At 35.5% G+C, this 20860-nt stretch overlaps 1 protein-coding gene across 1 annotated transcript in view; it reads right to left on the bottom strand.

Annotated features, from left to right (window-relative positions):
* Positions 1–30: 30 nt before the first annotated feature.
* The window catches only part of URB1 (URB1 ribosome biogenesis homolog), an 89448-nt gene continuing 68618 nt past the window's right edge, over positions 31–20860 (bottom strand). The window contains exons 31-39 of the mRNA XM_051984972.1: positions 20003–20163; positions 18424–18535; positions 15106–15212; positions 13306–13449; positions 11683–11792; positions 8637–8834; positions 7223–7464; positions 5323–5931; positions 31–293 (exon numbers count right to left, since the gene is read on the bottom strand). Coding sequence (XP_051840932.1) covers positions 103–293; positions 5323–5931; positions 7223–7464; positions 8637–8834; positions 11683–11792; positions 13306–13449; positions 15106–15212; positions 18424–18535; positions 20003–20163 — 1874 coding nt within the window. The 3' untranslated portion in view covers positions 31–102. The remainder of the gene's footprint in view (positions 294–5322; positions 5932–7222; positions 7465–8636; positions 8835–11682; positions 11793–13305; positions 13450–15105; positions 15213–18423; positions 18536–20002; positions 20164–20860) is intronic.

Here is a 20860-nt window from a genome sequence, read left to right as displayed (position 1 = left end):
AATCTTTATCTTAAAATTAGGCTTCATCAGTTAAAATCAGACACAATAAAACCAAATTTTATTAGTACACAAAGCACTATGCTGTACACAAAATTAATAGTCTCAGGTGGCAACACTGATATTCTCACACAGTGCTACTATTGCTTCTTCTTGTTCCCGAGACTTCTCTTCATCCCCACAGAACAACTCTGTGGCATCACAGATCATTCGGATGTGAGTCAGGAAGGTATTCACTGGCTTTGCCCCTGGCCAGATATCTTTAATATAAAGAGATACCAGGAACATTGCAGCAGCTGAAAAATGAAAGGTTACATAGATGTCAGACTACAAAAATCATTCAGACTGAAAACAATTCAGTGACTCAAAGGCATTACCTTAATTTCAAAACATGTTTCTGTGCACCTGGCAGCATTTTAACAAATACTACTTGATAATACAGATGATTAAAAACTGATCCTGCTCATGCCTAACTTTGGCTTTGATCTAAGTCAAAATGACACTTCCTCATACTTAGAATAATTGTGGGTGGGTTGATAATTTGAACCTCTCTGGTTTTAACAACTAATGTTAAGAATAAATATCAGATATACTGGGATTTCCACCTCCACAATACCTTCATACCTACCTTCTATTTTTCATTCTCATATTGACTGTCTTATTACAGGCTCTTTACAGCTACCCAAACTACTGAAGTAGACTCCTAACGTGGGCTTTAGCCCACATTTTATACTACTGCCAGAATGGTTTTTCTTACACACATTCAGTGTTTATTACTTGTGACAATCAACAATTCTGAGAGGGTTTCATTTAGTGACAGTAATGGTGACACATGGTTGCGTCTAGTGACAAGAAGCTGCCTGGATTGAACTGGTTTCCCACCTTTATTTCTCTCTGGCTGAGACACATTTTAGGACATGTGCATGACTAATGCTCTCTTTTGCTGAGTTTTTATTCTGTGGTTTTTAAGGATGGATATTTGTAACTCCAAGGACTTATGAAAGAGTATGTTTCAATAAATATTAGAGATAGTCCAACCGCTGTTGGCACAGGGAAGTCAAAAGTTCCAAGAATCGTTCAAACCAACAATGTTTAAAAAAGGATCAGTTGTACCGAAGCATAAAGGAAAGGACTATACAAAACAGAAAACTTTGAAAATTAGCAAACTAATACTACCCCAAACCCCTCTAATTCTCAGAAAACAAGCAAAGATATTCAGAGGGAATTAGTAGCTGGAAGGCTGGTTGGTGATTCCTGGTATTGGGTTTCCTGCAGTTGGAAAATAAAGGGGGAAACATTTTTTGCTGTTCCTTAAAAAATATACACTTACACACGTCATAAAAGTGTGGTTTCATAATGAATTTTAAAAAATATATTAAAATTTTGTGAACTCAATGTGAAGTTGTATAAAACAAGTGCTTGCCACCGAGGGAGCATTATAAAATCATTTCAAATATGTAAAATGTAAGCTGATTGTCAAAGTCAATAAATTTAATTGTTTAACTTTGTCACCTGTTCATTTGCACACCAATGTGTTATATTTCTACCTAAATCAATTCCTGTACTAGAAAAAGAGTGGACGGTAAATTGGGACACAATACGGCACCTGCTTCTTCTACTTGTGTTGTAATGAAGAGAATACTGGATTTGGAATCAAAAGACCAGGTCTGAAACCCAATCCCCTTCTTTCTGCTTAGACAAATGACTCAAGTTTCTTTGGCCTATTTCTTCTTCTATAAAATGAGAAGGTTGGACCAGAGCTCTAAGATTCCTTCCAGCTGAAAATTTTATAATGTATGAAGAATCTACAAAAAACAAATCCCCAAAGGTTTCTAATGACTGCTTTATTACCAAATCCAATGGTCTGTTCTCAGTTCTTAAGCTTATTCGATCATCTGCAGTTTCTAATCCTTCTGAGCAAATGTTAAATGTAACTGGTTTCCCTGATGGCCATTTCTCTTCTGACTTCTATCTGATCTATATTTATGGCCATAAATATAGATGGTTCTTTTCTCCTTCCGATCTCCTAGATACAACTATTTCTCAAGGTTATTTGTCTTTTAGTTCGTTGTATGTTTGTAATATCTCCTCATTGGACTGAAACTATGAAGAGAGAGACTGTCTTATCTGTATCTTTCTTCCTCTTCCCCAAGCACCTAGCCTCCTCACTTACTCCCTGTAGCAAGTCCTTTATTACATTTAGGATAAAACAGAAAATTCTATTGGGTTTCTAAAGTCCTTCACAAGGCAGCACTGCTTCTGTCTTATTCCTCTCCATGGACTTCTCAAAAAAGATACTTCTATCTTCTGATTTTGGATACTGTCACTGGCCTAGAATTCTCTATTCCTTTATCATCTTGTTCTGGGTTTCTTCAAGTCCCAGATAAAATCCCATCTTTTACAAGAACTGTTTCTCAATCTTCCTAATGCTAATGCCTTCCATTTGTAATCATCTCCAGCATATCATACACAACCAAATATGCATGTCTATCTATATGTTTCTCCCGACCTCTGCTCAGGCTCCACTTTTTACAGGAAGCCTGTGTTGGTACAGTGCTCTTCCTCCCTAAACTGTTTTGTATTTAGGTGGCACAATGTAAGTATATATATGTATATCTTGTTTGTACACAATTGTTTGCACATTATTTCCTCCATTAAATTCCTTGATAACAGGCCTTTGTATCCCTAGCACTGAGCACAGTAGACACTTAATAAATAAATATTTGTTAACATAACCTTCCTGAGCCTCAGTTTAATGATTTATAAAACAAGGAGTTTGGATGAGATGGCTTTTCAGGTTCCTTCCAGCTTTAGCTTGATGTCCACTTATTTGCTTCCTCAAACACCTTGACCTCCCAATTCTCCAAGTTCCATGACTGACGGTTTTTTTTTCTCCTAACCATGGGACACTAAGGAATGGCTACACCACAGATTTCATTACTGTCCAAGATACTCCAATTCATGATCAAAACTCTGGCATTCTTTTTCATTTCATCTCTCTATATTTCCTTCACTTACTCTTTTTCCTCATGATGACTTCCAATTCCTCTATCCTGTCGTTATCTTCATGTCATTACTCCTGTCTTGACTTCATTATTCCAACTCTACAGTTCTCTGGAAGTTCTCACCCTTCTTCCTATTGCTGCTAATGTCTTTCCAAATCCCTGCTTATTATTACTCCTATCTTCCACCTATTCTAATCCTACTCAGGTGCTGATGAGCCATACTAGAAATAAACCAACACAGATGACGAGGTCCATTAGGAATTCTTTTATCTAAACATAAACTCTCCTCAAACTTCCCATGTTTTCCTTGACCCAACTTTCTCAGGACTTGTGATTCATATTTTACTCAAAAAAGAGATTAATCCTGAGTTTCCTTTTCTCCCCTTTACTTTATCTCAAAACCTCTTGACATTATTCTTTCTTTACTTCTTTATTCTAGTCTCTAATAATGAGATAGCCCTTTCTTCAAGAAAGCCAACACTTCTACTTGTGTCCCTTATCCCATTCCCTGTTTTCTACAGCAGATTGTACCCTTAATCACTACCTTTTTCTAACTAATTTTTCATTTCTCCCTTTGTTCTGACCCTGCTACCTACAAACATTCCCAATTCTCCTTCATCCTTAAAAACAATCACTATATCCTATCATACCCCCCTTCAAGTTATGATCTTGCATATCTTTTTCATTTATCAAACAAACTCCTCTAAAAAGCTATTTACACTTGACTTTTACTTCTCTTCTCATTCACTCCTTTTAAATCTGGCTTTCCTCTTCTATCCTCAAGTGAAATTGCCCTTCCTAAAATTATTGATGATTTACTCATTGAACGGCCAAATCTGATCATTTTTTTCCTCAGTCTTTATCCTCCTTAATTTCTGCAACATTTAACACTGTTGATGAACCAAGTCTCCCTCTATTTTCTGGGGTTGTGTGTTTGTTTTTTAAATTCACTGCCTTCTCCTAGTTTTCCTCCTGCCTGTCTGAAGGCTTCTTTTCAGTTTCCTTTGCTAGTTCATCATCCACATCAACTATTAGGATATATCCCAAGGCTCAGTTTTAGGCTCTTTTCTTTCCATACTCTCAATGTGATTTAGTCAAAATTAGATTATCAACTTTAAACAGATAGTTCCCAGAACTATCCAGCCCCTAGTCTCTCTTAAGTTCTAGTCCCAAATCACCAATCACATTTAAAAGTGGATGTTTCCCAGCCTCCTAAATACAACATGTTTAAAACAAAATTCATTATTCTCCCCCAAACCTCCCCTTTCCTGAACGTCTCTATTTTTCTATTTCAAAAGTATCATCATTATTCCCATCAAAGTTTACTAGTACCTTACCCTCAGCTTTGCTTCCCAATCAATAACCAAATCTTGCCATTTCTGCTCTTCTAACAACTTGCATGTTTCTTCTCTCCTACTTATCTCCACCAACACAGTCACCACTTTAATTTGGATCTTCATTACCTCTTATGGCAATGACTTCTTATTGGTGTCTCTTCCCTTTCTCATAGATCCTCTATCAAGTGGCCAAACTGATTTTCCTTAAGCAACGATTAGATCACGTCACACCTTTACTCAATTAACTTTAGTGGCTCCCTATTGCCTTGAAGACAAAGCATAAACTCTGGCCCTGCTTTTAAAGCCTTTTACAACTTGGCTCCACCTTTCCTTTCCCATCTTATTATATATTACTTCCTTCTTGTATTCTGTCCAAACTCACTTTCTTGCTATTTCTCACACATGGCACCTCAACTCCCTCAGCACAATCTGTCCTCATGCCTTCTTCTCGCCTTTTTCTCCCCATCTCTGCTCAGGCTCCACTTTTTACAGGAAGCCTTTGCTAGTAACTCCAAGTAGTACAGTGCCCTTCCTCCCTAAACTGTTTTGTATTTAGGTGGCACAATGAATGCAGCAGTGGGCCTGGAATCAGGAAGGTCCAAGTTCAAATCTGGCCTGACATTAGCTATATATAGTAACTTAGCCTCTGCCTGCTTCAGTTTGCTTAATTGTAAATAAATAGGGATAATTAAAGGATAATAACAGCATCTATTTCCCAGGGCTCTTATGGAGATCAAGTAAGATGGCTGTAAAACACTTAACCCAATGGCCGGCACCTAGGAGGCATTTCATAAACGCTTCTTCCTTCCTATTTGTTTTGTATATGCATCATGTCTATGTTGTCTTCTTCAGTAGAGTGTCAGAGTTCCCTAAAGCAGTAGCTTTTGTTTTTGTCTTTATACATCCAGCATTTTGTACAATGCCTAGCACATAGCAAGTGCTTATTAAATGCTTGTTTGCTGATCAAAATGAAAGTATATTACCTTGTTTTGTTTTGTCTTCTTCATCTATAGAAGAAAGAGCAATTGTTTCTACCACTTCATGAAAAGAGTTCTCTATTGGGCCTTGGGATGCCATTAAGTGAAGCATGACTGTATTGAAGAGGCAGAAGACGCTCTGAGAGGCTGCTTTCAGTTCTCTGGCATGGGAAAGCTGGCTATACAGCTTAAAGATGCTATTTCTCCACGTAACATCTCTGACAAGTTCTGTGACAACCATAGGATGAAGCAAAATGCTGCTTTTAAACCACCTAAGGACCTCCGGAACTCCCTGGATATCCAGCACTGGGTCCATGAGAGAGCTGATCTCCCATTGGGCCACCAGCACAGCGGTGGCCCCAACAAGATCCACAGCTTCTCTCTCTAGACCAGGAGCTAAGCAGACTTGCTCTTGCTTTGGCTCTGTCTCTACCACAGCAAAGGCGGGGTCCCAGTGGGTCAGTATGGATCTCAGGAGACCTCGGCATTTCATCAGGTTGGAAGCCTTTAACTCTGGATCAATTGTTTCCTCTGGATCTACCTCCATCTTTTTTTTGTTACGTTGAGCTTTAGATCGAGCTGGTGCAGAGGGTTTGTTCCTATCTTTAATAATTTCTGTCACATAAACACACACAAACACAAACACAAACACAATACCATAAGTAATATGAATGACTCCCAAATACTCACTATTAGACATATTTATTGAGCACTTAGTAGCTGCAAGGCACTATGAGAAATCTAAGATGAACAAGACATGGTCCATACTTTTAGGCAGCTTACTTAAAGTCCCATGAAGGAGACATAATAAATATCAAAATAGTCAAGAAAGGTAATATAAGTTCATTAAAGAGTTACATAATACTTTGGGAATTCAGACAGATTAGTACATGTGGCAAGGAGATGGGATAAGAGCAGAACTATGGGTGAGGGAGTATTTGAGATGGGCCCCAGAAGACTGGGTAGTTTTTGAAAGTAAAAGTTTGGGAGAAGGGGGTGGGGCAAAAGGGAGCTTTTCAGGGCAAGGAACAGAGCAAGACAACGAAAGATGGCAGAAAACTCAGGTTGGTGTAGCAAATAATCTAAAGTGCAGCATATTTGAAGAATAATTATAGGAAGATGTAGAAAAGTAACTACATTGATAGAGTGATAATTTTCTAATACTCTAAAAACAACATAGGTTTGAATAATTTATTTCCCCTCCCCTCTTGCTCTAGGGGCAATGAAACAAATTGGAAGAGTAGAATGAAAGAGTTAGAGGACTTAGATTTAAATTTTAGTCTGTCACTACCTAGTTAATGGGATCTCAAGCAAATCACTTTCCCCTGGGCATCAGTTTCTCAATCCATACTAGAAGTTTGGATTATATGAGCTCTAGAATTCTACCTCACTTTAAATAAAGACATGAAAGGTATATATGCAGGGCTTTGTGTATAAACTGTTCCTTCTGGTCCAAAGAATGATCCTAAATGAAAAGTCATGAAAGATAAACATGCAGGGATTTGAGTATAACCTGTTCCTTCTCATCCAAAGTTTTTAAGGTATCTAATATTAAGTTCAAAATAATTTTTTTAATTCAAAAAATTAAAAAGTTTATATAAAAAATAAAACAAAAAAGATGAAGTATAGGAAAGAATTCTCCTAATATGGATTCTCCTCCCATGCTAAATGAAACTGAGATACCTTAAGAATACCCTTGGAATAAGACCTCAGTCCAGGGGGTTTTAGGTAGTAGAGGATATAGCAGAAAAGCAGAAAGGGAAGAGTAAAAGAAAGTTTTATTTGGGGGATAGTCTTATAATTTGAATCCTTTCGTGCTGCCTGCTCTTCAAAACCTAGAAGATATATATAGTTTGGATGAAATGATAACACTGTAACATAAACAGACATCAACTTTGAAACTTACTCATTAATTCCTTGACTTGGTATTTTTCAATCATTGTTTTCAAGTCTTCTTGGAGCTTAACATCTTCCTTAATTATGCTCCACTTATGTAAGAGCATGAGGACATCTTTGGTAGAAAATACATTTTCATTTACAGTCAATCGGTCCATTTCCTTGAAGGCTTCTAAAACAGTTTCTCGGTACCTCAGCACAGAGCTCAAAGTACTAAAATAGTGAGTGATCTGGATAGGGTCCAAGGTGGGCCTATTTAAGGATCAAGAAATGACAGACACTTATTCAAAAGATTCTTTTCTCTAGGTTTAGTTCCTAGTGGTACAAAACAGATGTAAGCTCTGTCAAGAAATCTTGACAGATTTGGCAGAAAAAAACCTTGTAGGCCAAGACTCTTGCAGTTTAAATAGATTTCTGTCCAAAGAGCATTAGTTATCTTTTGCCAACATGAGATATCATAACCTCCTAAAGATAGAAAGATTGAATAATAGATGTAATTTTAATTTCTAAGTAAAAATGTTCTATAGGGAAACCTCCAATACTGTATTCTATCTTTCTTTCTGGGAAGCCACTAAAGTTTCCTCTAAACTTTTAAAATTATTATCAAACATGGCAGAAAATAGACAAGATTCTGTTGATCATGGATAAACATAGCCATCTGAACTCTCCATGTCAACTTAAATATCCATATAACACAACAAGTTTTGTTTTTAAAAATAAAAGATCCAAATATTTACAGAAGTGACGAAGTCAATTCCCCGGCTAATGTGCTTTTCCTGGTCTTTACTTACCCTAAATAAAGATGGCTACTTAGCAACTTAAATTATGAACACATATACAAAAAATTCAAATTCTGTTCCTAATTTTTTCAAGAGATCTATTGAGGTATTGTGATCAATTTGTTGTTTTGATTTGTGTTACTTAGTTAAATCACAAATTCTAGGTCTTAAGTTCTTTTGTCAACAAAAACAGTCATTAAATGATAATTAATGTTTTTCATCTCATCTTATGAGTGTTTAGTGAGGATGAACTATTTGAAACAAAACAAAAGCTTAAATACTAAAAACACAGATGGAGTTGAGGTTTTAAACAAAAATCATACATGATTAATCCCTAACTGGTTATTAAGGGATGAGAACAAAGCTTATGATAACATCCTTAACTTTATTAGGGTGAAATTTTGGCAGACAAGTCTGCCCATTTACAAAATATTTCTTAGTATCCCTGGCACATTAAACTGGATGGATCATTAGTTTGCCCTACAACATTTTAAAATAAGTACTTTTAAAGTTTTTACAAATCCAGTAAAAACTACATAAAGGAAGAAATAAAGGCAGGGATTTAATAGTCTTCCTGAGGTCATATGGTGAGCCAACATCTTCATTAATAGGATAGCCCCAAGCACAAAGAATCAGAGCACTTACCGAAGATATTTCGCCAACACAACCAAAACATAGAGGAATTCATTGACAAATTGTAGAGGAAGCAGCTTTGGTGACTGTGTAGTCATAAGCTCGCAGGGCTGGTCTTCCTGTATTTCCATTCTTTTGTTTCCCAAATTGGATATCCAGAGAGTATGCAGCAAGCATATAATGTTGGATAGCATCTGGTTTTCCAAAAACCTACAACCAAAGACACATAGCTCTCAGCACTTTTTTCAAAATTGCTGCCTTCCAAGGAAATCAGTCAGCTAACGTAGACTAAAAAAACAAAACAAAAAAACACTGAAGAAAAATGATGCTATTTTCTAAAAGAGGGAAATGAAGCAGGTTAATTTTATATTGTCCAGAAATCTAAAAACATCAACCAGGATGATCTATAAAGTATCAAAGTAGACTTAGGACCTTAGATTTAGGATTAGATATATATATATATATATTTTAATGATATAAAATACTTTTAAAATCTCTGAGAAAGTCTATATAAAGGTTCTAATACTACCAAATATATGAAAAGTTTGTTTCTTATTTCTCGTACAAGGTCTCTCTTCAGACTTTATCTCAATTAAAAAGCTGAAAGTGAAGAAAACACCATATACAAGAAAACATAACAAATCAACTCTAGACCACTTAGTATATTAAAAATAAAAAACTCATCTAACAAATAAGCATAGAAAACAAATTTACCCTTTGGCTCCCACCCCGACAGCATTATAGATCTTTGGATTTATCCAATACTAGGAATGCTAGATTCATTTGCTTCTTTCAATATGATTCATACGTAATTTGTAGCACTGATGGGCCTGTTAATTTATTTAGTTATGTATTGTTCTTTTAATAACACCAAGAACATGATTTTAAGTTAAGTTTTAAATTAACTTTATAAAATATACTGAATGTGAAACGTTTCTTACCAAAGAAAAACTTTGGAAAATATTAATCAATATTATCTTGGAATGTCTCATTAGATATACATGAAGTTGAATACTTGATCGATATGATGCATAAGTTATATCAAAGACAGCTTCTGTTTTATTAAAGTGATTATGTCCTGAATAAATTCTCACTTTTTAGTTTCAATTATGCTAAAGATAAATGTAACATCTTTCCTGACAATTTACTTATCTTGTAAAGCAGTCCCTTATATTTCTGCAGTTTATAATACATATGCTGTTTATTATAAAAATAGCAATAATACCACCTTATATTTTTATGAGAGAGTTTTCAAAACACTTTCACAGACATTTTAGAACTGTCCACCACCAATATATTTGCATGATGTTTTGAATATCCCTGTTTCCCCTTCTGAACAGGCAGCATAGTACAGTGGAAAGTAGAGGAGAAGACCTCTGTTCAAATAGCAGCTTTGCCATTTACTACATGTGTGATTCTGGACAAATCCCCCTGGATCTCAGATTTCTCACCTACAAAAAAAAAGAGGGTGGAACTAGATGGATGCTGAGCCCTAAATCTAAAATTCTATAATTTTTCTATTTCTTAAATAGTCAGAAATCCAGCAGTGCAACAGACTCTTTCTAGTTCCACTCTTGCATAGTGGAAAATAAAGACTTCCAGGGTATAATTCAGAGTTAATACATGGATATATGCTTTTAAAAAACTATTCTGGTTTTTGATGATCATACACCTCTCATTTTTCAGTCAGAAACTGAGACCCAGAGAAGCTAAAAGAATTTTAAGTTTCTCTAAACACAGTAGGTGATCACCACCTTTCCTAGTATAGGATTGGTAAATGACGCTATTTTCTAGTCAGGAAAAAAATGATATTGTTTACAACGGAATATTTCATAAAATCTAAAATAGGTCATTTACTATCTTGAAAGGTTTGTTACACTATTCATTTATCTTTCTGAGTTCTTGGACTGCCAGAATTGTTCTTCTCTTTTTTGTAATACCAAACAAACTCAAATGTACATTAAAGATGACATATCCTTTTGTATGGTTCACACAATGGGTAATGTCAATTTCTTATTGCTGCCAAATTATATGTGAACTTTTATTAATCTCCTTCCAAAAAGACAAAATTGAGGTGCTTTGTCTGCTACAAAAGACTGAATGACCAGCTGACAGAATACCCACATCAATGAGATAACAGATCTACTGAAGTAAAAGAAGCTCACTGAACATGAGCTTCAGAGACCACCTAGTCCAATCTTCTTATGTTACAAATGAGTTGATTCTCTTAAAAATGCTGATAATTTCCGTGGCTTAATTTTATATCTTGTAACTTTGCTAAAGTTATTGTTTCATTCAAACTTTTAATTGATTCTCTAGGTTTCCCTAAGAATCACATCATTTGCAAAAAATGATGGTTTGTTTGTTCTTTGTTTTTGCTTCTTTCCTCAATTTTTTTTCCTTATTATTGTCTTATTGCTATCATTGCCCTTTGAGGACAAAAAAGATGAGGACCATCTTTTTGTCAGCCCTGATTTTACAGAAAAGAGCTCTGGTTTATCTATATCCCATGTAATGCTGACTCACGGTTTTAAATACATTTTATTTAAAATATTTGCATTAATATGCATTAGGGATATTGGTTTATAGTTTTCTTTCTTCTTTTTTATCTCACTTTGATTTTGTCTAGCACTGGGATGAAGACAGCTGGGTTGTGCTGTCAACACAGTCCTGGATCTGAAGTCAGGAAGACCTGAGCTCAAATTTAGTCTTGGATACTTACTAAATCACTTATGTTGTTCTAAACCCAAACTTAATACTTTTTGGTAACATAAAAGCTGCATTCAAGAACTATTATCTGGAAACTTAAAATTGGTGAATTATCTTTCAAAACATTCATTCATTTATCTTTGTGTGACTGACTGGTTTACCAATAGGAAAAGATACCATATAGGGGATTTCTGGGGGGAAGAAAGGGGAGAAGGCTAGACTCAATCTCCAAGGCCACTCTATCTCTGAGAATTTGTGAAAATTCTACCCAACACTAATATAAGTAGATGAGTTGTCAATTTGTTCTCCCAATATGGACAAACACATAGAAAAAAGAATAATCACTCACTTTTTTCCAAGGATATGCAAAATCCAAGTTAAAAGGCTATGTTCCTGCACAATTTCAAAGGCAGCTTTGGTAATCTGGGCAGCATTTTGTAAGATTTCTATAATCCAGTTCTGAAAACAAAACAAACAAAAAATCCTCAATAGAGAAAAATCATTTATTATTTAACCAAATGATAACCTTTTAAAAAGTGTGCTGTAGTTGCTATCTGTTTATGGAAAACAAAGTATCTATAATGAAGAATATCATAGCATCACATAAATTTTCACTTTAATTACTAAATCTCAGTTCTAAATCACAACTTATATTGATACATTCTAGTTCAATCCACTCCAACAAGCATTTGTTACATGCCTACTATGTGCCGGGCACTGAAGATGGAAAGACAAAAAAAAAAAACAATACACTATTTGGAATTAGTACATAGGTAATAGCATGTAAAATGCAAAACCCAACAAAATCAGGTCATGGATTATAAGTTTAATATTATGTTTCTAGCTCTGCTACCAAGTTAACTAGGAGAATTCATTTTCTTTCTCTATGCCTCAGTTTCTTAACCTGTACAGATTATTTAAGAGTTATAGAATCCCTAGATATTTGTGAGCTAAGAAGCACAGCTATAAAAATCTGAGTGAATTGGATTTGAATAAAAATATTCTGTTCCTTTTGACTTCTGTTAACAATGGTCCTTTAGCTTCTACTCACCAAATCTAGTATCACTTTAGAAACCAGAAGTCATGGGTCCATATTTCAGGAAAATTTAAGCTAGAAGTGAACAGGCACTAGAGAGTACAAGAGTTTTGTCACCTTTATTTCTTCCAACAGTCTGTTGATTATTCAATCTGGATTGAATTCCAAGGGGGAAAAGATGAATGAATACATTCTCTTGATCCCTGTGTCAATCTATCCCAAGTATGGCACTTGGGGATGCAAGTGCATCTTAGGCTCTCAGTGGGTATCATACAACTTTCAAAAGCTAATCTAGAACTAAGTGGCTTGAGAGTTCCTGAAGCAAGAAGCTTAATTACCAACTTAGATGGCAAAACTTATGTTTTCACTAGTCTCAAAAAGAAAGAAGATGATTAACAGTCTCCCCTCTTGGGCAAATAAAAGGCTCTTTATTAACAGAGGGGTCACAGTATAAAGAGGCAGCAGTACAAAATGTTTTAGAGAATACGTTCTCTAAAATACGTTTTTAGAAATGGGCAGAAAGCAAATATTGAACACAAATTGCATTAAGACTGTTAAAGAACTCAACTGTAATTAGGAAGGCTCTCTAATAAAGAAGGCATTATAAGTATCTTATTTTCTTCACACTAAAAACCAAGTGAAGGGTCATAGTAGTAAATCAGGAAAGTATTTGCATTCAAGTCAGGATTAGAATTTACAGTTCTTGTAACCTATTTAACATGTAAAGGACTACTTGCCATCTGGGGGAGGGGATGGAGGGAGGGAGGGGAAAAACTGGAACAGAAGTGAGTGCAAGGGATAATGTTGTAAAAAAATTACCCTGGCATGGGTTCTGTCAATAAAAAGTTATTAAAAAAAAAAAAAAAGAATTTACAGTTCTAGCTTTCAGATGACATATTTTTCTTTATTAAATAAGCTTTTAGAAGTACATCTTACCTGCATTGTTTCATCACATAATGGGCTGTTGAAGAAGGACAGGATGATATGGAAAATTCTCTGAGAGGAATACAAATCATAGCAGTGTGTGTCTCGAATTCCTTGTCTCAGAAGTTCAAATATCCACTCCTGTTCTATTCTATACTATAATTCAAGCAAAAAAGGTCTTTGTTATTTACAGCAAAATTTTTATTAATTAGATTTTTAGAATATTTTAAAGAATTTTTTGGATGCCTTTTATCCTATCTCCAAAACACCAGAATTGAATCCTCACTGGTAAAAAAAAAAAACAACAAAAAAACAACAACCCGTAAAGCAAAAATAACTGGAAGTGACATCTGACAATGAAAATAACACTCTGTCTGCCCTGGTGGTCCCCAGTCTCTCTGCTGAGAGTAGATGGCTATGCTGCATTATCTGTTTTCTGAGATGATTCCTCATACTATGATTACTCACAGGTCTGCTTCCTCATAGCGTCCTCCTTTTTTATTTATAATGATGTGTGGCTCAAAGAAACGTAGAACAGGAGATAGAGTTGACTTAAGAGTCAAACCAATTTGGGTTCCAGTCTCCCTTCTAATACATCCTGGCCAAGTCACTTAATGTGTCAGGGACACTCAGGAATTCTGCAAATAGGTGCCAAGCTGTGCAAATTATTCTTTTGTCAAAGTATACTATTTCCAAGAAGTGACAAGTACTATACCACAGCCCTCAATAATTACATTGATTTCTGATCTTAGGCATTTTCTTTCAGTGACACAGTGGTAGAGAGCCAACTACAAAGTCAGGAAGACTTAGCCATTCTACATCTTAATTACATTGGTCAACTTTCTAAACCTATTTAAATTGTAGAGCAATGGCTGATAAACTTTGGAAAAGGAAATTTTCTCATTGGGAGTTTTCCTATACCAATGAAATCTAAGATTCATTCCTTATCTTTAAACCAAATGAATTAGGATTTGTGAGCCTAGTGGTAGGTGCTAGGATTACAAAGGCAAAATGAAAAACAGTTTTGTTCCTTCCTCATCTCATTTTAGATTCCATTCCCTCAGATCAAAACAAAGGACCAAGTCAAAACTTGACTAAAAGCTTACATTATGTTTAACTCAGGAATTTTCATCAGATTTCTGGTGAAAATTTAAACTTTAGAACAATATTTTAAAAAATCAGGCCTTCAGAATTAGAGTTCTCATGGCTTTTTAGTCCTACTTTAAAACCCCAAAGAGAAACAAAATTCCAGGAAATCAAAGTATTGGTAGATCTAAACATCTCTTAAGTCAGGGGGCCTCAAACTTTTTAAATAGGGGGTCAGTTCACTGTCCCTCAGACTGTTGGAGGGCAGGACTATAGTAAAAACAAAAACTTTGTTTTGTGGGCCTTTAAATAAAGAAACTTCATAGCCCTGGCTGAGGAGGATAAACATCCTGAGCTGCTGCATCTGGCCCGCGGGCCATAGTTTGAGGACCCCTGTAACTCTTACACTTCAACGACTAGAGGCCCAAGATAGTCCACAACCATTTAATATCCCCATTGTTGTTCAGTTGTGTCCCAATCTGTGACCTTGTGAACTATATACCATCCACAGAGTTTTCTTGCAGATATTAGAGTGGTTTGCCTTTCCTTCTCTGTTTAAGGCAGACAGAGATTGCCCAGGCTCCCACAATAATTACATGTCTGATGTCAAATTTGAATTCAGGTCTTCCTGACTCCAGGCCTTTCTGATTCTATCCACTGAGCCACCTAACTGGCATTGGTATCCCCATAGTAAATGTTTAAATAACATTTGTTGAAATGAATTACCTCTGAGTCAGAGCTGTAGAAAAAGTTATAGAATCCCGGTACTTTGTTCAAGTATAAGTCCTGATGTGACAAAAGGAATTTGTTTATCTTCATGTACATATGCTCCTCTGGAAAGAGATTCAAGCAGTTATTTAAAATGTTCAACAACCACACATGACAAGGGTTTTTTCTTTTCTGCCACAGTTAGGAAGTAGGATTTTTAAAATAACATAACATGGTTAATTACATTTCAAAGAATCAGGTTGCAACAGAACACATTTAATGATGAACAGAACTTAATATAATTAATGTAATCCTCCTCTGTCAATACAGATATTTAAGGGCATAAGGGTGTCTCTATAATTTACAGATTTCTTAAGTTTTCCTAGTGCTTTTCTTAGTTTACAAAGAGTTTTAATAAATTATCCTCTTTTCTCCTGAGTTCAGAAATATTGCATCAAGATTTTCAGTTAATAAAGTGCCAAATGGAAGACAACTTAAGTTTACATTCTCAACAGACTCATTCATGAATCTCAAACCTGATCCTTCACCATTACCAGCAAAAAGATTCATAGCTGAGGAAAGAAGAAGGTGGTCACACCATGCTTTATCAGAAACATCATTTTAGAATGTAAACTATTTGCATTTTTGTTTTTTTTTCCCGGGTTATTTTTACCTTCTGAGTCCAATTCTCCCTGTGCAACAAAAGAACTGTTCGGTTCTGCAAACATATATTGTATCTAGGATATACCGCAACATATTTAACATATATAGGACTGCTTGCCATCTAGGGGAGGGGGTAGAGGGAGGGAGGGGAAAAATCGAAACAGAAGCGAGTGCAAGGGATAATGTTGTAAAAAAATTACCCTGGCATGGGTTCTGTCAATAAAAAGTTATTATTAAAAAACAAACAAACAAACATCATTTTAGGTTTTGTTGCACTAATTTCTCACCAAAAGCATAAATATATTTGCTTTATAATGCTTTAAAGTTTGCAAACAGCAGAATTAATACCTCACATTTAGTAAGTGCTTTAACATTTGCAAAATATTTTACACAAAGTATTTCATTTGAATATTACCACAATGCAATGAATTAGATGATACAATTATCTCCATTTTATAGATAAAGAAACCAAGATTCACAGGGGTTAAGTAATTTGCAAGGATTATGGAGCACATAGATAATGTAGAATTTGAATGTAAGTCTTATGGTTTCCAATGCTTAATCATCTCTGCCATGCTGCCGCAATTTTCCATTATGACTCTCCCCACCCCCCCAAGCTCCTACAGCTTCTACATTCCTTCCCTTTAGACTTCTCTGCTCATTCTGCAACAGATTTGTCCCAACCCCCTACCCCCACTCCCAAGCAGGAAGCTTTTTCTTTATAATCATCTCTCCCCAACACAGACAATAAAACTACTTCTTGAGAGGAGGAACTATTTTGTTTGCATAAAATATATATTTTGAGCATTTGTTGCAGATCTAAGTGTCTAGTAATTGTTCTCTCTGTCCTTCTCTCCTTCTAGAAGTTCTAGGATGGGTTCAAGTCTAAATAAATGCCCTAAGCAAATGAAGCAGTGTACTTAATTAACCCCACTACTCCAACATCCTTCCCCAGGATTGGGAATGTCCTTTTGTTCATCAAAAGAAGAGAAGTGTCGTTTTTTATTTATCTGGACCAGACCAAAAGGGGGAGAAGTTTCAGGAATGTCGCTCTTCCTCTCATTCCATAATCCCACTAATATTTCACTGCTTCCTTTGATGAGTAATTCAATTTCTACGTGAAAATTATGCACTTTTGTTATATCTTGCTACAGAATTTCTTCACTTTTTAATTTCAAGATTATAATTATTGTGAATTGAAAATCGCTTAGGGCAACTTTTTCATTAGTATAGCAGCTTGAAGGAGTATATACATAGAAAGAAGTACAGGTGTAAATTGAATATGAAGGGATAACATTTTTTAAAATGATAAAATTTAGGGGTGAGAGAAGAATGTATTGGGAAAAAAAGAAAGGGAAAAGTGGAATGCTGTAAATTATCTGTCACAAAAAAAAAGACAAGAAAAAGCTTTTACAGTGAAGGGGAAGAGGGAAAAAGAGGAGTGAGTATACCTTACCCTTATCAGAATTGGATCAAAGAGGAAATAATTCACACTTAATATGGGTATAGAAATCTCTTACCCTGCAGGAAAATAAGAAAATAGAATACAAGAAGAGGGGAAGGTGATAAAAAGGCATATTGGGTGAGGGTACAGTCAGTAGCAAACACTTTTGAGCAGAGACAGGATGAAAGAGAGAGAATAGAATACATGGGGGGAAATACAGTTAGCAAAAGTAAATGTAAAAAGAATTTTGAAGGAAATTGCTTAGGGATTTTCTGATTAGCAGGAGAATTCAGATAGACTCTCCAAACAGAATACTAATAAATTTAAAAATTATGCCTAATTGTTTTAGCTAAAACAGATGAAGATTGCTTCCTTCCTTCCCTCCCCCCCACAAGCAGGCAGTTAGAAAATGTAGTGGATAGATCCTGGACTTGGAATTAACAAGAATAGAGATCAAATTCTGTCTGAAATGGTTACTAATGAGATTAGGTTAAATTACATAACCTTTCTCAGCCTTAGTTTTTTCCTTCTATAAAAGAGGAATAATAATAATAATAGGGTTGTTGAGAGGATCAAGAAATAACATAGGTAAATCTTAATGCACTATATAACTATTATTATGGACTTAGAATTTTCATTTAGAGGTCTTTTGTAACAATAGGAAATTTAAAATACATTTTTCTCTACTGTCCACAAAAAATCAAACATCTACTACAGATTTTTTTTTTTTCCCTTAGAACTTCCTCTAGTAGGACAGCATGTTCTACTGGAAAGAACACCGAGGAATCAAAAAACTTGATTATACAATCTTAGCTCAGCCATTAACAGCCTTATAATCTTGGATAAGTTATTCTCGCCCTTTCTGAACCACAGTTTCTTCACCTATATAGTGAAAACTGGCTTAGATGATTTCTCAGGTCAAGTTCTAAAATATCACAAAGGTCTCTTATGATAGACAAAATTATCCCACTCCCACAATCAAAGTATGATGCCACATCTGCTATCAGTGACCACATGGAGAGGGAAGTATGAAAGTAATGCAATATCCATTATGTTCATGAATTATATTTTCTTACTTGAAGCCCTACTACTTTTCAGCCCTGACAATAACAACCTTTGCTAAGTAATCTTAAAATTACAAATCTTAATAGTAATTCACATATTTATGAGTCACTATGATCAGCTTTCATTTTTTATTTATACTCCAAACACAAACAAATCAGTAATACCTGGTTTCAGAATCTGCAAGGCAGTTTTGGCAATAAACAGTGTCAAGGTATAGGTCAATCTGAGATTCTGTTTTCTGATTCCATTTTGTAATATGTCCAAGAGATAGAGCAGCTTGAAGAAAAAAAAAATAGAGAAATGAGGATCCTAGTGATGTGACTTATCTTCTTCCTCTATCAGGAAGAACCCCAAATCCTGTTCCTAATGAAAAATGTAAAGTCAATCTAGTTAGCATCTTTAAAGACATTCACAACAACCTTAGAGACAACCTAAATGGAACTTAGTTTTCCCAGACTATTTTATTACTCTCAGTTAAGAAAATTGTAAACTCTTATCACCTGTAAATGCATACAAAAAGAAAGTTAGTTTTCTCAGACTATCTTGTTTGACATATAAAACGGTCTGAGACCTGGTTTTACCAGGTGCATTTCATCTAGTTCTTCATCAAATGGAGAGAAGTGCTGTTTTTGTTTATCTAGAGCCTCCCTCTTGATTTCCCACCTTTGCACCTGAGAAACCTTAAGGCTACATTTTCCCCTACGAAACATTTGTTTATGATGAAGATCTGTGCTCTTTTAATGGCACATTTCTCCTTACTCTGGCTAACTTTGATTAGTCTGCTAAACTCCTCTATGGATCTAACCTGCCAGTCAATGGAATATTCCTTTAATAGATTTCCAAATTCCTCTCCTTAACTATATGTTCTCCCAATTCTCTTTCATATTTGCCACTTTTAGGACCTACTGTATCTCTTTATTTTCCTCTGTAAACTCTTCTAAATAAACCTTATTTTTGGCAAAGAGAATGGCCATTGTGAGTTTGTCACATTTATTTAGAACTAAGTCTTAGGTCTTCCTACCTCGACCTCATCACTAGGGAATGAGATCAAGTTGTATACAGTCAGAATGCAAGCTTTCCTCTAAGACAGAATAAGGCAGAACCTGACATTCCCTTGATTATGGGAATAATATAAAAAATACTGCTGGTAATGGCACACTCTCTTCACTGCAGGATCTAGTCAACCAACTCCATCATGAGGCAAATAAAAGTTCAAAGACAGTTCCATGACTCAAGAACTCAACTGCTGCCACTTCATCAATAAGAGCAATTTCAAAGCTTTGGTCTCCCCCATTCTACACTCTCCCACCTTTTCTCCCTTTTTAAATTTACCCTACTCTTTTCACTTTCTTTTACTTCTTTCTATCTCCCTCCTCCTTCCTTCTTCCTTTTCTACCTCTCCTCCCCCAGACCAAGTTTTCCTTTAACACAATGATACAGGAGTACAAAACAGCATTGTAAATTCACATACTTGTTATTGTTGGAAACCAGCATCCAACCAGATGTCACAATTGTCAAGGTGGGGGAAGGAGAGGAAGAGAACAATTTGATCTTAAAGTTTAGATCAAAAATATATTTCAAAACCAAACAAGCATTTGTGACTCAAAGTCAGCTTTCCAAATCATTTTACAAAAGTGACTTTTTGCTCCTTTCCTACAAAACATCATGGCAACATTCATCCATGATTTTTTTCTGGTGGAGATTCTGTTCTCTAAGGACTTCTTTCTGCACTACTAATTTTACCTGTGGCTGTTCTCGAAATCGAGCCCCTTCCAAATGGGAATAATAGGAAGCCAGAACATAATAAGCTGCTGCTCGCATCTGAGGATCGTAACTGCTAAGGGCAGAAACTGTGAGGCCCAGGGCATTGGAATCAACAAATTTGTGACAATCCACTATAAATTCTATAGGAAACAAAGAAAAATTGAGATTAGTGAAGCAATGTGGCACAGTAGAAATTTTAGAGTCAGGAAAATATGGGTTCAAGTTCTGCCCCTAACATATACTGGCTGTGTGATCCTTGGCAAGTTATTGAACCTTCCCAATGTCCCCACACAACTCTCTAATACTCTAAATTTAAGAAAAGCAACCAGTCTTCCTTAACAGAGGGAGTATCTTTGCAGAGAATCTCCTAAAACATAAAACCATAAGATAAGACCATAAAGCAACACAATATATCTACTACTGAAACTTGCTACCGTTTTAAACTATAAAATTAAAAAAAACAATCAATCATTTTATAGGAATAAAAGCTCCTGGAGGGCAGGATCAGTTTTGGTGATCCTAGTGCCTATTACAAGTGCATGACACAAATGTAAAACCACACATTCACCTCTAATGAATTTGTCCTTTAACCACCTCAATGCTCCAGCCTAGAGAATTTTTTAGAATCCTGACTTTATCATTCAATATTAGTTAACCTCTTCCACCTTTGGGTCCCAGCAAATGTGATTAGCATTATGTTTATGCCTCTATCCATCACTGATAACAATGGACCAAGCACATATCCTAGGAATTTCATTGTAGATCTTCCAGACAAGCTGAGACTAAACCATTAGCAACTCTTAGGAGTCTGGTCATTCAACTAATTCTAAGTCTATT

Source organism: Antechinus flavipes, chromosome 3 (assembly GCF_016432865.1).
Source record: "Antechinus flavipes isolate AdamAnt ecotype Samford, QLD, Australia chromosome 3, AdamAnt_v2, whole genome shotgun sequence".
In the NCBI taxonomy this organism is placed as follows: domain Eukaryota; kingdom Metazoa; phylum Chordata; class Mammalia; order Dasyuromorphia; family Dasyuridae; genus Antechinus; species Antechinus flavipes.
Note: the sequence above shows the minus strand (reverse complement) of the source record. Positions and strands in the feature narration are given on the sequence as shown.